At 45.6% G+C, this 16,206-nt stretch overlaps 1 protein-coding gene and 1 long non-coding RNA gene across 6 annotated transcripts in view; one reads left to right on the forward strand and one right to left on the reverse strand.

Annotated features, from left to right (window-relative positions):
- The first annotated feature begins 124 nt into the window (after window positions 1–124).
- EEF2K (eukaryotic elongation factor 2 kinase) overlaps window positions 125–16,206 on the forward strand; it is a 32,942-nt gene continuing 16,860 nt past the window's right edge. The window contains exons 1-6 of one of the 5 annotated variants that reach the window (XM_040574986.1): window positions 125–1,056; window positions 8,874–9,198; window positions 11,039–11,089; window positions 11,631–11,731; window positions 13,552–13,612; window positions 14,490–14,527. In XM_040574986.1, the coding sequence (XP_040430920.1) occupies window positions 8,953–9,198; window positions 11,039–11,089; window positions 11,631–11,731; window positions 13,552–13,612; window positions 14,490–14,527 (497 nt within the window). In that variant the 5' untranslated portion in view covers window positions 125–1,056; window positions 8,874–8,952. Of the gene's footprint in view, window positions 1,057–2,126; window positions 2,347–8,873; window positions 9,199–11,038; window positions 11,090–11,630; window positions 11,732–13,551; window positions 13,613–14,489; window positions 14,528–16,206 lie in introns of those variants that run through there. The other 4 variants (XM_040574983.1, XM_040574985.1, XM_040574987.1 and 1 more) reach the window with 4 other exon arrangements.
- Window positions 2,279–8,863, reverse strand: LOC121078617. The gene is made up of 2 exons (XR_005824668.1): window positions 3,105–8,863; window positions 2,279–2,585 (listed from the first exon to the last, which is right to left on the reverse strand). It is a non-coding gene; the product is annotated as an uncharacterized LOC121078617 (long non-coding RNA).

Genomic DNA, 16,206 nt, shown 5'->3' on the forward strand with positions numbered 1-16,206 from the left:
GCCCCGAGCCCTGAGTTGGCGGAGGAGGGCGGGAGGAGGACGGGTGGGGGTGGGGGCGGTGTGGGAGCCCCTGGGCAGAGCTGGGAGTACCGGTCCCGGTGCTGCGCCCGCGGGCAGCGGCTTCGTGGCTGGGGGCAGGCGGGGCCAGCACGGCCTCTGAGGCAGTAGGGGAGGGAGGTACGGGCGGTGTCCCACCCGGATCGTCAGGCGGGCGCAGAACAACAGTGCTCTGAAAGTTAGTGTTTGGGGGGTGCCTTCCTTCCCTTCAAGGGCTGCTATTCACTGAAATGGCAGTTTCCGAACAGAACCGTATTAAGGGTGTATTATGAAACATCCCAACAGAAAACTAAGCCTAGAGGATGTAGCATTTGTGGACTAATTTTAATGTACGCTTTGCTTTTGTATTTCATCACTTTTTTGTCATCACTGATTGTTTGCTACAGAGAAGAGGAGCCCTAGACTTAAACCCGGAAAGCAGTACAGCCTGGCCCCAGGGTATTAGAGACGGCTTATTTAAAATTATTAAAAATGTGTAGCTTGAGCCAGTGTAATCCAACTGTCTTCCTAGCCTAGCAGAACACTCTTCATGCAGCTGTACAGCATAGTACAGCCATATGCCACTGGGTCCCAAAATGATGCTGTGTATTTAAGTTAAGTGTTTAAAGACTGTTATTGCTATGACTTGTTTGGTTGTGCTACAGTATACACCAGTAAGCAGTATTCAGCTGTTATTAGTACCCTACGGCAGCAGCTGGTGACCTTTTTTAAACCATTACCGCACATTTTCATGCAGTGGGAACGCAGCATCTGGCCTCAGCCAGGCCTTCACAATTAATCTGATGAGCCCACCCTCCTCCCAGCCCAGTGCAGTGCTCCTGGGGAGGTGGCATGAAACGGCTCAGGCTACTCTCTGCTTTATGTTCTCATGCAAACCTGCACCCGCAGCACAGCGCTGGAGATCATTGCCAAAATTGCAGGTGCTCCCAAACAGCTGGCAGCATTGCTGCAGGCACCTGCTGCTTCTTCCAGTCCCTGCATTAAGCTGGTTTAATTTATGTAAGTAATTTGGGCGGGGGGGGGTAGTGCCTGGCAGAGAGTCAAGGAATTTGCTGTGTGTGTTGCTGATGAAATAACAGCAGTTTTCCTCCTGAAGGTGATCTTGGCAGCATTTCTGCCTGCTGCCTCCCTCTGGCTGCCAGGCCCACCAGGGAGCGGTGGCTGTGCGTTCCTCCTGCCTGGGATGCCACCACAGGCTCTTGGTTTGTCGCAATGGGCGTGCTGACATCAGCCGGTCTTGGTTTTGTAGCCCCCCCTTGTTTTTGTAGTGTTATTTGCTAAATTGCAAGTGTTTTAGATATTTGCTAAATAGCACTGATGAGGATTATTTACGTGAATACAAGATTCAGAAAGAGTGGCAGGCTCTTAGCAGGCTGCCAAGGAATATAATTAAGCCAGAACCTATTTATGTTAATTTCCATATAACCCATGAAAGGAGGAGTCTTGTTTAAAATCTCCCCAAAATCTGGCTTGAGGAAAAGTTTAGCCATGGACGTTTTCAACCCAGAAAGTGAACGTTTTAGGAAGGAAGCTTTGAGGAGGTTTGAGGTCTTTTGATTCTGAAATCTGGAGCGTAATTCTGTTATTTCTTATAGGGAAATTGCATGCTGTGCTACTTGACTTGACCCCATGTGCGTGGAGTCCCCATGGCCCACAGCAGCTCCATGCCTCCCCTGAGGGACTTTACTGGGGGGGGGAGGCAGCCTGGGGGCTCTGCCCCATGAAATCTGCCTTTTGGATCCAAACTCCGAGAAAACTGAAATGAAGGGGATGGGGAAGCGGCTCCTGTCATCAGCTGTGGTGGTTCCTGGTCAAGCGCTGGTTCCCAGCACAGCTGCCTTCCCTCCTGTTCCCTTCAGGCTCAGGATCCCCCTGCTTCTACCACCTAACGGTGTGAACCTGGGATTTTCCCTTCAATTTCTCACCATTTTCTCAAAAAAAAAAAAAAGAAAAGTATCTGGTAGACTTCTCCCGTCAGTTTAGCTGCGGTTCCTTTAGCGCAGGGGCAGGCGGGCACCATGCCCGCCCGGGGCGCTGAGGCGGGGCGGGCGGACGGTTCCTGTCAGTGAGGGGCGGGCCCGCTTCCCGCCTCCCGCCTGCCCTCTCAGGGCGATTGCGCGGGGCCGGGCGGCGGCGGGGTGGCACCGGGATCGCTCCGAGCCGAGTGGGGCTGCGGGTCCTGGTAGGTGCCGTGGGGGGCCGGGTGAGGCGGAGCGGGTGATTGGAAGGAGTGAGAACAGCCGGCGTTAGAAAAGGAGCAGCTTCGTGGCCGGGTGGAGTCGTTAAAAGGTGCGTGCTCGCGTTGCGGTGACCTGGAAGCGGTAGTCCGGTATTTTCGTGTTTTCGCTCCTTCCTTTTCGCCTGGGGGCAGCAGTTTTGTCGCGATACGCCCCCAGGGAGCTCTGTGGGGTGGGCTTCGGGGTGTCCGGCCGCCTCAGCGTGGGGTTGGCAAACGGCTTGGGGCGCTGAGCGCTGCTCAGGGGAAACAGCGTTTCTAGGTGGTTGCTCGGTGGATTTGAAGCGGAGAACTGAAAGCCAAGTGAAATAACAAAACTGTTGATGGAAATGGAAGGGCGGTTTGATGGTAACTTGCAAGTTCCCTTCCTGTCCTTTTGTGTTCCAGTGTTTTGGCTGACCTCACAGTAGTGTTGGCTCGTGTGCTTGGCAGGAGCCTGGGCTGCAGTCAGGAGTCACCTCAGCGCCAACAACCCCTTGGGTGCTGGGAGCTGTGGTGTGCCGCAGGGTCTTGAGTCTCAGGGGCTTTGCGCTCTGAACTGCCACATGTGAACTTGCCCACTTGCTTGGTGAATCTTGCACCATTGCTGTCCAAGACTTTGTTTGATGCAGTACCTTGTCCCAGCTGGGCTTGTAGCTGGATGCAGGCTGCAGCACCACCTGTGCAGCGGCCATGCACTGGAAGGCCCTGGAGCAGGGGCTTCTCATTAGGAGGTCCGTAGTTTGTGACACTGGGTTTGTCAAAGGTACCTGGTGACTTGAGCCATCTTTTAAAAATAAAATAATCTTGTTTTTCTTATTGGAGCTCTTACCTTGACTCGCTGAACCTGTTTTCTTGTTGGTGTGCAGTGCAGGTGGCAGTAGGCATTTGGTTTGCAGGGTTTGGGGACGTGCTTTGGAAGCGCAGCAGTTCTGTGATGTGTTGCAGGACACTAATGTACCAGTGGGGTTGTTCTGGAACACATTGCATAGCTTTGTCTGTGGTTCCTAACGATCAACAATCATTCTTTGTAAGGTGTGCAGCCTTTAGAGTTGCTTAGGTTAAATTTCAAATGGTGATTTAAAAGAATGTTAATCTGAAATAGCGATTTCTCCTTCCAAAACAGCCTGCCTGTTGCTGTTACAGGTATCCTGCTTGGTGGCTGTAGCTGATGTGATGTTAAACCAAAAGAACTTGGTATTATACCTGGGAGAGGGGACAGATATTCTTGCTTTAATGCTGACCCTACAAAAGAAGTTTGGAGTCCCTCTGTCCAAGAGCAGCCTCTGTTCCCCTGCCTTGTGCTAAAGCAGTGCAGAGGACTGTGTCTGAGCTGGGGCGGCCCCTAAGAAGTAGTTGGGGATGCTCCAGTTCTCCCTTCTTCTGTGACTAGAGTCTTCCCATCCCTCACCTCTTTAGGATGAATTAAAACAGGTTTCCATGCTGAGGCTGCTGTGGTGTCTTGCTCAAGGGCCCTGCCAAACCAGCAGCATTTCATAACAACAGACACCATACAAAAATAAGCAGTGTATTACCAGCACTGTGATGTGAAATCTCCCCTCTGGTGATGTTTGCATATGCACTATGTTTGACAGCATAACATATTGTCCTTGCAACTCACCTTCCCCTGCTGGTAGTGTGGCTCTTGAATATAATGTCAAGAGAAAAACACTTCAGACATGCATTGGAAAAGCCCAAAATTAATAGAGACATGAATTGATTTAATAATTGGCTATATTTAAGTTTTCTGCATTTTTAATCACATGGTACAAGGTTGATTTTAAAAAATGGGACACGTTTTTGAAATAGAATGGAGTTGGTGGTTTAAATTACAGGTTAGGTGTGCTAACGAAGGTTTGTGGGCTAGGTTCAGTGCAGTGTGACTGTTTTTGTTGCTTAGCCCAAGGAAAGCTTCTGTCACGGATATTAGGGACTAAACGATCAAAGCATTGCAGCAGTAGCAACGGGGGTCCCTAGATAGCATGGCTTTATGCCGTAAGGCAGCAGCACGGAATATGAGCCATGGAATGAAGCTCAGGTGTTTTTGTAGGACTTTTGAACAAATAAACTGTGAGATGTAGAGCAGTGCTTGTGTAGTTAAGGTTTGGTTATGGAATTCTGTTTTAAAGAGCATGTACTATGAGGACAATTTTTAGTAAACACACTTCCAAAGTAAACATGAGTCCTTTACAGGAAACGTGGTTCCAAGAAAAACTGAGTTTTTTATCAATGCTGTTAGTTTTAAATACAGAACGATTACTGCAATGATGTTCCATTTACGCAGCAAGTCACTGAAAGCGTGAATGCTTGCAATCTCTGCTGCGTGAAACAGCATTCCTCTTGCTGCTCCCCCTCAGACACCGAGGGTCTGTCTGGTGGTTCTGCTGCTGTGTTGTGTGTTTGACTGCAGTAGTAGAAACGAGTGTGGGACAGCAGCTGAGAGTCACAATGCTCATCTAGGACAGCCTGGAGTCAGTCCAGTGCCTGAAGCATCATTTTACATATGTTTGTGCACGCTGCCAACCACACGCCTTGCTCTCCAATACCTGGTATCCTCTGGTAAGACAGTCACAGTAAAAATGGTAGGGGCAACTGAGGATGCCTTCCCCTTCAGTAATGGGCTACAGTCTCAGTCCGTAAATGACTGCTCTCACATGGTCTTTGCAAGAAAGATTATACGAGTGCTCCAAAGCTGCTTCACTGCAAAGCCAGCTGAGTTCAGACCTTCAGCAGTGGCTTGCTGTAGCTGGTGCTGCCCGAGGCAGATGGAGTGCTAAGCTGCAGGAGCGCTGCCTCCATCAGAACAGCAGTAACCAGCCCTGGATGGTGCTGGAGGAGGCTCCGTACGCTCAGTCACCGCTTCTGCCTCTACTATCTGTTGGTAGCTGTGCTGTAAGGTCTGCAGCTATGAACGCTGCTGGGGAGTTGTACGTATCTGGCACTGTTTTCTCGAGATGGAAGAGCAGAGAGCTGAGGAACAGCAGTGAAACTAAGCTGAAAACCTTGTTCTGCAGTTGTCCTTAGGCTAACCATGTGAAAATCCCTGACGGAGCTGGTTGGGTGAGGTTACCCTGGAACGAAGTGTCTGCTTCAAGTTGTATGCTATTGCACAGCCAAGGTAGAGTCACAGAGCGGTGTGGGTTGGCAGGGACCTTAAGGGCTGTCTGGTTCCAACCCCTGCCACGGGCAGGGACACCTCCCACTAGACAGTGTTGCTCAAAGCCCCATCCAGCCTGGCCTTAAACTTCCAGGGCTAAATTTTGAAAACACTAGCTAACCCTTTCCTTGGTAAGTGCATGCATTTTCAGAGCATCCAGGTAGACTTCCATCTCCTCCAAGGGCTTTGGTTATTCCCGTCTCATTTCTCCGGCTTGTAACACACACATGATATTTGTTAGGCTGCTGTCGGCAGGAAGGCTGAGACTTGCTTAGTACTGAGAACTAATCAAGTGCAATGTGTGGGAAGCTCAGATCCCTGTAGTTGTCCAAGCTCCAGGGACAAAAGGATTTTAGTTTATATATAGTGTGAAACGAACCAAGATATGCTGCTCTGTGTAGTTTATTTTTGCCCTCTAATGAAGAACAAAACAGGCAGACCTGACAGTAATATGGTCTCAGCATCCATCCGAAGTGCCAGCAAATATTTGTTTAAGCACAGCTAAATCTGTGTGAAGATTTGGATGATTATTGTATTCATCTAATCCCTTCCTGCTTTTCAAGTAGCAGAGCGATGTGAATAATTATAGCTAAAAGGAGAAGAAAATCCTTGCTATATAGGAGGCAGAGGAAATATTCCCTTTAATCTGAGTAGGCCTGGAAGCTTGTGCCTGTGCTGCCAGTTTTTGATTCCTTCACAGAGAATAATACCCTTAAGCCCTGACAGTAGTTTAAGGACCATGATGTGGTTTGTACATCTGTTTTGTTACTTTTCTGGAGAAGGATGTACAGTAAAATGAAGCAGTAGCCCAGTCCTCCTTGGAGGGTGTCAGGTTGTGCCCACAGCTCACTGCGGGGCGTGTGGAAGGGGCTGTGCTGGGGTGGTGCCCGTGGGCCTCCTGCCCAGGCATTGCATTTTGGTGAGTTTTAGAGAGTCGGGGTTGGACTGTGCTTGCTGCCAGTTCCGTCGTGGTTGCGTTTGCTGATAGAGCTTGGCATTGGCTGGCTGATAATGTACCAGGAAACTGTGGAGTGACCTGGGAAGCTCCAAGCAGGGTACGGCCCTGAGGGAATCAGCTGTATGTTGTACTCTTGCTAAAAGAAACAACTGGCAGAGGTGTATGGCACAGAAGTAGTTTCACTTCAGTCTGTTTATTCTCCTTAGTGTGGCCTGAGCTGCTGATGTGGCTGGGGTGTTGTTACAGACAGCCACCAGATCTGGCAAAGGCAGGTGTTATCCCCAGGGGACTTCAGGAAGTGCCTCTGAAACCTGAAGGGAGAGAACAGTGTTTGAGAAAATATGAAAAACTTAAGGGTGTGAAGTCCTCCCTACCAGCAATTAGAAAATCATGTAAGTAGGGGCAGATCGATGTTCTGTGCAGGTTTCTTTGCTCTTTACTTTGCAGCAGCTGATGTTAGATGAACCGTGGCCTTGCTGCAGTGCAGCCATTTGTGCTTTCCTCCATACCTCTGTAGGCAGGAGCTTGAGCATGAGCAGGCTCGGCAGGAATAGCACAAGAGTTTGAAGGAAAAAGAGGCACTTGAAGACCCTCCTGTGCCTCCCCAGCGGTGCCTTCCCATCTTCATCTCCTCCAGACTTCCAGCACGGGAGTGGGGACACCCCTGCGGCCCCAGGGCTGTGAGTGGCAAAGGATGGAAGCCTCTTTGCGTTGGCATGGCTGGTAACGTGCAAAGAAGCGAGGCAGCCGGGTTTTATTTCTGTTTGACTTCTGCTGAATCATCACCACTTCTCGGGCGGAGGCTGCTGAGCACATTCCCATGGTGAGATCGCGGCTGGTAGAACCTGAGCTCTAGGAAAAACACTCCCTTGACTTGCCTATCTGTTTGTTATAATACATGTCTGTCACACCTGTGGGCTGTACAGCACTTGCGCTCCATCTTGCTGGAAGTGGTGTTGGTGATTTGGAAAAGCTGTGGTGAGACGGGCACTTTTGCAGAGCTGCTGTTCTGGTACTAGTCTGGAACTCCCCATATTTTTTTTTTAACCCAACATCATTTACTCTAATGTGTCAAAAAGTCTCAGTGAAATGCATACCTAAAATGTCACCTTCTGGATTCAGAAATAGTTGAGCAGGTTTTAATAAAAACTCAGGACCTGCTTGCATTGTACAGCTAATTTTTAATTTCAAACTGTTATTTTACTTTAGTTCATTTTGGATCTAGGAGCCAGAAGAAGGCAAACCTTACCTATTCTGTTCTTTCAGAATTGAGGAAGCTACTAAAAAGTTGAAATAGCTGAGCTTCTAACCACTAACTGGGAAGAATATTTTTTCGTTTCAGCTCCATGCGATGGAAATAGAGCAGTTGTAATTTTAGCTGGTGCCTGACCTGTGTGAAGCAGATGCTGAGTTAGATTATGGGAATTTACTGCGGGCTGGTTCCCAGCCCCAGCAGTGATGGATTGTGCTCTCCCTGCAGAGTCTTTATAAATCTGAAATCCAGCGTGCTTTGAATTGTCTTCTGTTTCACTGGCTGCGGTTACCTGGGTTGTTGAAATAATGCAGATCATTAGAAGAAAATAACCCAAGTGGGCTATAGCCTTCTTGGAGAGAAATGGACTTATATTGCAGTAGGGAGCTGTAGAAGCATTTGGAGCAGGGGGAGGATATCACATAGTTAGGGCAAATTTAAATTGGTGGGAGGACACCTTAAACCTTCAAAATGTGGTGGTGGTGTTTTTTTTGCCATATACCAATTGCTATTGATTATAGAAGTAGCTGGATTTAGCTGCACCTTTCAAATAAAGAAGATATAGCGGGATCTGTTCTTGTCAACTTCTCTAAATAAATTACTCCTTTCCTTTTATCCTTTTCTCCCTGTACCGTCGTTTGGAAGCCCTTATTTTGGTAGTGATTGTTGCAGGTGAATGGAGAAGTGCATATAAGGATCACTGTGATGGGAGCGCTTAGAAGACTGGCAAGTCTTCATTAAATTCAGCAGGCCGGAAAAATGGGCAGCCAGGAATCTCATGAAGTTTAATAAAGGGAAGTGCAAAGTCCTGCCCCTGGGAGAAATAACCGTGTACCGTTCAAGGCAAAACTTCCTCGAGTTACTAAGGCTGGTGTTGTGGAACTCAGCATTTGAGAGACAAGGAATAAAAACATTCAGAGGATGAGATTACCACACATCACCCATAGGCATCAGGTGGTGTTTGCGGTCCCCCAGACTTTGTAGTATTATTCTGCGCTTGGTTATCTTACTCTCTCAGTCCTGGAGCAATTTATAAACTGAGTGCCTTCTGGAAACCCAGATCTAGTACTGAGGAGATCAAAACCACGTGTAGGTACTCAGGGATTATTTTTATACAGCCAGATGGAGATTTGTTTTTCTTTTTTTTTTTTCTGCCAGCGTGCTGACATCAATTTCGTGCATGGTTTGTTCTTTTAATAATAGCTCATTCTTTTTTTTTTTCTCTCCTACCCAGCTTCTTCCCTCCATTTGCATGTGCATTGGAATAGTGGCTGCTTTAATCATTGCAGGACTTAAAGCAACCTCCTGCAAACATGGCAGACGAGGACCTTATTTTTCGTATGGAAGGGATTGATAATGGTAGATTGACTAAAGTGAACTCTGGAAATTATCTTGATGCTGATAGTGATGATGAAGACAATTATTATATCTGCCCAATAACCGATGATCCAGTTTCTAACAAGTCTGCCAGTATCAAAGTTGACAACTATTATAGCAACTTAGCAAAAACTGAACAATACAGTTCCAGCTCTTCTCCTAGAAACTCGTTTAGCTTTAAGGTAAGTGCTGACTCCAGCCTTTGGTAAGATTTTGTTTTTATTTAGTCAGCATGAGAGAGAAATGCTCTCTTAACTCCTTCACTTCTTTTAACTAATGCTTTTCAATAAAAAATAAAATTTCTTTTTCCCAGACCTGCAGTTAATTCCATTAAGCCAGTAGTCTCACACTGCCATTGAATCGCTTACTGTCCCTTTTAGTTCAGTGAGAGATCTTTGCCTGCAAAGGCAGCAGAATCCAGGCGAAAATTCACTGCCATTATGATCAAACTACTGAAAAAGCAACGCATTGATTGGGAAATTTAAAAAATGATATTTGTTGTAAGCTAAATTGGGGCCTGCCAGAAGATACTTGATTTTGGATTTTGCCAAGTAAGTTAAAAACTCCAAGTGTTTTTACTTGGACAAATAAAATTGTGAATGATAAAATTGTAATGATAGGTCCTTGGGCTATAGCTGCTTGTTAGGGAGCTTTTAACTTGTTGGCTCCTGTGCCTGGGCATGAAGTGTCACACTGGCAGTCCTCCTGACGGTGCACTCGAGCAGCATCTGACATTTTTAAAGTGAACGGCACGGTACTGCAGAGAGGTCGAAGGGCCATAGTTGGTGCTTCCTTGGCAGTGTGCCCTGTCCCCCTCTGCTCCCTTTGCATGGATAGGGCCAGGCAAAGGGAGGAGAACCTGCAGGAGGTGAAGCCTCAAAAACAGAACTGATGGTCACTGTATGGGTTAGATACCCAAAGCATGCACCGTTCGTACTCAACTGGCGTGTCCCTCAGTTTTTCTCCAGACTGAGATTTATTGTGTTTTATTAATATGTTTATTATTATAAACATTATTTACGAAATAGATGCTCTGAAGTCTTGGCTATGCCTAATGCATGCTTTATTTCTGGAGAGATGTCAGAGGGTTTATTTCAGTCAGCTAACATATTAAATAACCCAATAAAAGTGAAACTTTTGTCTGCAGTAAGATTTTTACCGAAGCTAGTTAATAAAAGCATTAAAATGTACATATTCTGAAGGAAGGTGAGGAGAAGAAGTTCAGTATAGACACGGGGTCAGATTTTAACATATGCTATGCTATGCAAATTAAAAGCTTAAAGCAAGTTAAGGCCTGCAGGGAGCTTAGCCTTTAATACTCCAACACCTGCCTCTAGGCTTGTGGAGTATATCGGAGTTCTGAGTCACGTGGTCAGAGAAAAAACTGATAAGGACTAAAACTGCAATTGTTTCCTCCTTTCTAAGCTATTGCGCTGCTTCTGCTAGAAGCTCAAGTCCTGCAGCAGGGGTAGCAGAATGCAGTGCGTGCCTCTACTTTGGGCTTTGCGAGACCTGCTCTGGTATCTCTGTTCGTATCACAGATAATGTGCATGGGGTTCAGATGTGCAGCAGGCAAGGCCCGTGCATTGCTCAAGCCACAAAATGGTGGCTTTCAATGCAGAGTGACGCAGCCAGCCAGGACTGACAGCATCTTAAACCACCGCAGCCTGGTCTGGTTAGAATCCACCTATCAGACCCTAAAGCTGATGACAGTATGGGCCATTGCTGATGAAATGCAGGTGGAAGGGTTACTGCTAACTCTCTGCCTTTAAACAGTCCTCAGCAATGTTTAATTAGCTAGTTATTAAGACACTTTTAACTCATATTTGCCGATAAGAAATTACCAACTTACCAAAAACAGTTGTTCTAAGAATTACCTTAAATTAGGAATTAAAGCAAAAAGTGGTTTTTAAGTGGAAAAAAGTTATTTTTTTAATTAACAAAGAGAGAGGAGACTATTTGTCAATCAATTGTCTTATCACATGTGTTTTCCTACTTTCATGTTTCTCATGCGTCCTATAGAATGACACACAGCATCGCTCTAAGCACGGCTCTGTGGTTGACCGTAGTCGGGTAGGTTAAAACAAAATGCGAACGCCATATATAGTAGATGAATTAAGTTTTTTTTTCTTTTTATGGCCCTCTTTTGTACATTTTGTCTGAAAGAACTGCTTGCCTCAGCCCGTAAGTCATCAAGATTACAACATGCTAATTTCTTGTATTTTATGCTGAGCACAGTGTGTAATACCCAAGGCCCTCAGAACATTTTTTCCTCCTTCATACTGCTCTATTGCTGATAGTCTTTGCTTACACTGCCAGCATATGTTGTTAGTTACAGAAAGTTAAAAATCAAACCAGCAAAAGTGAATTAGTCATTTACGTGTGGCTTATTGTTTGTTATTTGTGGCATATGTTAGAGATGTATGAAAGTTGCAGGTTTTGTAAATTACATTTGGTGGATACTAGACCAGATTCTGTTCTCAATAACTTTATGATGATGCAAATTGAACTGAAACCTGATACTGTATGTTTCTGATCTATTTCATTGTACTTGAAACTATAAAATATCAGGGTGGTCTTCTGTAAATAACCTGCCAGTTTGTATCTTCTTCAGGAAACCTGGAAACATGCTATTGAGAAAGCTAAGCACATGCCTGATCCATGGGCAGAATTTCATCTTGAGGACATTGAGACAGAACATGCCACTCGCTACAGGTCTGTACGTCTTTCTGCTCTCAATGCTGAATTGAAACAGAATCTGATGTTTTCTGCAAGGGCTGTGTTTGTGCGTTACAGAATGTGTGTAATTACATGGCTGAAGACCTTTCAATAATGTCCAAAATGAGTGTCTTAACTGAATCTCCCAGGAATACTGCATTAATTTAAATACTGCATGCTTTCAAGAAATCAACCTTTTAGCAAACCAGTATCAGGTTCTTTCTTTCTCTCCCACCCAAGTAGTGTCTGAGTTTTGCCATACAGACAGGAAACAAGGCTAAAAAGTATTTTCTAGTTGATTTATTAATTCTGTAAACTTAATCTAATAAGGAAACAAATTCCAACAAAGAGGCAGAGTACTTAAAATTTAAATAGTTTAGGAAAAAAGCAACATAGCGCTCTGTGCCTTTCCCAGAATAGCAGTTTCACTGTTGCCTCTCCATGCAGTATTGTTGCATGTGGCTGGAATTTAAATCCTTATAAAGCCCAGAATAGCTCAGAATGGTGTACGTGCTGAAACTGAGTCTGGCCTGTGAACTATTCTCAGTGCTTTAGCACAGGCTTTGCCAAAACTTTTACCCTACTGACACAGGTTTCTGGGTGGAACGGGTAGGAGTTAGAGGCCAGTTAATTACCCCTTAGCATCAGTGTTTGGGGAGGCCTCCCTTCCCATCTCATGACACTGTAACACAGTGCTCTTCTTCCACATAGGCAGCATCTGCCCCTGGTCAGCCACACAGTCCAGAAATAGTTTGCATATTTTAAAATACTTCAAGTGATAGTACTGGTTTAGGACTACTCAAATACCCCATTAAAATGAGATGGCTTTAATATTTGTTTCCACCTCCCTTTTGCTTGCTGCAGACTGGGGTGTTGCAGACTTTATGGGGTGTACCTGGGGTGTCTGTGCATGAAGTGCTCGGTGCAGGGTGGGGGAGGTAGCTGGAACTGTCATGTGGTGGTGACTCAGCCACTGTGGTTCTCAGTTTGGCTTTTACTGTATTGGGAGCTAAGGGGGTGGGGAGAAACCAGAGTCGTACTCTATATTAGCAGGGGGTTGTGCAGAGGCATGCTCCTCTCGTGGTGCAGTGTTGTGCAGTTTTTGGCCCCTCTGCTTTTCACAGCCATAGCCAGTGCTGCATTCTGCTCGCATCCACAAGACTCCCGTGGCAGCTCCCATGCCAGGCCCGGGTTTATGTAAACTTGGTAAGGCTGTTCCTGCCCCCAGTGTGCTGCCTAGGCATCACAGGGGAGATTTAATGCCAAAGCAGATGAGGCCTATTTTGTAGTGTTGCAAAAGTTTAGCTTCAGCAGCAGTCTGTTCATCATCCGTAGGATTCAATATGTCCCTTTGAAGAGCTATAAATATTTCTTCTTTCCCACCTGAAGAACTAACCACCAAAGGAGGCCAAAAGCACGGTGGGAAGATTAGAAATTGTGTAGTGTGGCAGCAGGACTTTTAAGCCATCAGTTGGAGATCAGAAAGGATAGGTGCCTGGGATGGGAGGATTTGCGTTCCCTCTGCATTCTTTTTAAGAGGCACAACTTCAGGACAAGAGGAAATGGTCTCAGGTTGTGCCAGGGGCGGTTTAGGTTGGATATTAGGAAAACTTTCTTCACTGAAGGGGTTATGAGGCATTGAAACAGGCTGCCTAGAGAAGTAGTTGAGTCACCATCCCTGGAGGTATTCAAAAGTCATATAGATGTGGTGCTTAGGGACGTGGTGTAGGGGTAGACTTGGCAATGCTAGGTTGATGTTTGGACTTGATGATCTTTTCCAACCTAAATGACTCTGATCCTAACTACTGATTTTGTAGGTACAATGCAGTTACTGGGAACTGGGTTGAAGATGAAGTTCTCATCAAGATGGCTTCACAAGTAAGATCACCCAGTCCTTCATCTTTATTAACAGTCAAATTTGTCACTTCTTATTACTGACTAGTAGCAGCAAAACATTTGTCTCGTATATAAAAGTATTGATTCTTCTATTCTCCTACATCCTCTATTTTTTTTTATATTTCAGCTCATCCATAATGTTTTGGTATCCCAGCAGCCTTTTCTCCACTGAATAGAGTAGAACGTGGAGTCAGCCCTTCCCCATCAGCAGCGTTAGAGGCATTTGTTTCTTTCCCAAAAATGTCTTTTCCCATCTCAGCCCTCCCATTTCCTGCTGGCCTCATCTCCCTGCCTGGCAATAGGCCTACTATTTTGTGTGCTTCCAAATAATTTCTGGTCTTATGATGAAAACAGACTGAAGTTTTGGTATGCGAGGGTAGAAGCTAGTTGCACTTTCCAGTTAAATCACAGGATTGCTGGTGTGTTGCAGTCACCTTGCTCTGTGCTTCTGATGTAGTATCTGATGTCTGGGGCAGTGCTGCTCTGTGTGGCATATCCTGTGTGGAAGCCAAAATGAGGAGGCCTTGAGGTCTGAAGCCAGCTGCACTAGGCAGTCGCAACAGAGCTGATTCCAAACTGGAGAGAGAATTTAAATGGCATCTTTAGAAGCCATAGAACGTCTGCTTGATGGGCTATCAAGGAAGAAAGTTTATTCCCAATGTCTTTTCCCCCAAAATTCCTGTTTTAAATGGCCTGTGGGATTTCAGTTTTCCTTAAGGGTAGAGATATAGCATAGATCCTGCTTGAGAACTGCTTTCTCCAGGGTATAAAGGGGGAGGACGTGGTTGTGTCTCCTACTGGATAGAAATTAACTTTGTGGACATGACAATGATGGGTTTTTGTTTTTTCTTTTCCCTAGCCTTTTGGCCGTGGAGCAATGCGAGAATGTTTCAGAACGTAAGTGTCTGCTAACTTTATCTTTGCACTATTTTCTTTTGTGGTGACTGGAATTTCTCATGGATGTGGAAATCATGTAAAGTGCAGCTCCCCATTAGCTCCCTGCTGTGCATTTCTGAAAGACACAGCTGAGGGGCTTATTCCTGTTTGTATGACTCCATCTGCAGCACAGGGAGTAGGGTTTAGAAAGCAGAGCATTGTCTTAAGGGAAACATAAGTGAGTGTGATGCAGGCATCCAGTGGGCTTGCTTTGAAAAGCCAGTCCATATCATTTACTGGAACCACAATGGGATGGATAACATGTAATTGTGCCCGGTTCCAGCAAGTATAATCAGCCTTTCAGTTAGCAATTCATAGATTAATGCTATCTCCACCATCTCTTGGAGGCAAAATACTCATAAAAGTACAGAAGCAGCAGCTTTGTTTCATTTTTCTTGGGTTCCTAGTGTGCTATAATGTCTTTGAATTTGGTATGAGACTGTGTGTGCAGTCTGAAGGCCAACCTCAGGCCCATATTTAGGCACAGAAAAAGGGGAAGAACAATTGAGATCATGCAATTTCAACTCAGAAGGCCTTCTTCAGTAAAGAGGGCTATTCTCACAGTTTACTTTGGATCACGTGTACCAGTCATCCTGTTCTGAGTAAGGCAGGGTTTGAACGCTAATAGCTATTCCTTCCAGAATGGTGAAGTGTGGGAGAAGACAGAGGAGGAACTTTTTTATCCTCAGAGAGTGTTAGGAAATGTGCCTGTGGGCATCACCATCTGGCTATGAATCGGTTTGTGCAAGTAGAGCATTCCACCCTTTCCAGGCTCTGAAGATGAATGTTTCCTGGAAAATGTGTGTGTGTTTAAGCTGCCTCCTTCCCCCTTCTTTGCAGCTGCAGAATCTGGAGGAATTGCATTTCAGGTCTGGTTTCACTTCTCAGAAGAGAGATTCCTGAATGACAGTAACATGATGCTTTGAACTTTGAGGGAAAAAGGGGGCAAAGTAATCTCTCAGTCCTTCAGTTTTGTATTGGTTCAGTATCGGTTCATGCTGGTGGCTCTGGTCTTACAAAGCCAGATAGATAACAGCAGTATAAAAGCCTGGGACGTTAATAAATCCTAGTCTGCTGACATTGCTTTTAGTTCTTGTTTCTGAATGACCAAATTCAACATTACAGAATATCTTGACACAGGCAGAAGGTTATCCTTGTGGCTTAATCTATTGTACAAAGAAAGTACACAAGTTGTGTCAGCTTCCTGCTCTTGGGTCTTCCATAACTCTGTGTGTGCTGATATTTCCCATCTGGAGCTCTATTTTAGATTTTTGCAACTCTGCAAGTCTTTAGTCATTGCATTGACAGCGTTAGCTGCTCTTGGCTCAGTGAAATGCAGACAGCGTTGGCTTTAGAAGAGCACATGAGCTGGCTTGTTTTATGGAGAGAAATCTGTTTCTTCAGAGAACTGGAAAAGTTTCAAATCATAGCTGTAATTCTTACTTTACCTGTTCCTTCTTTCCAAGGCCTCTGTTACAGTGGCTGTCTATCCCTGCAGGATGACAGACTATCTGCAGTTGCTTTTCCTTTAGATCCTCTGTGCACTTCTAGCTCTCTGCCGAGGTCTTGGGAGTGAGAGAGGGAAGGAAGGAGTGGGAGGGATGAGCATTTGCTGCTACTAAGTTCTCAAAATGTTCAGT

This window comes from Cygnus olor, chromosome 15 (assembly GCF_009769625.2).
Source record: "Cygnus olor isolate bCygOlo1 chromosome 15, bCygOlo1.pri.v2, whole genome shotgun sequence".
Lineage (NCBI taxonomy): Eukaryota > Metazoa > Chordata > Aves > Anseriformes > Anatidae > Cygnus > Cygnus olor.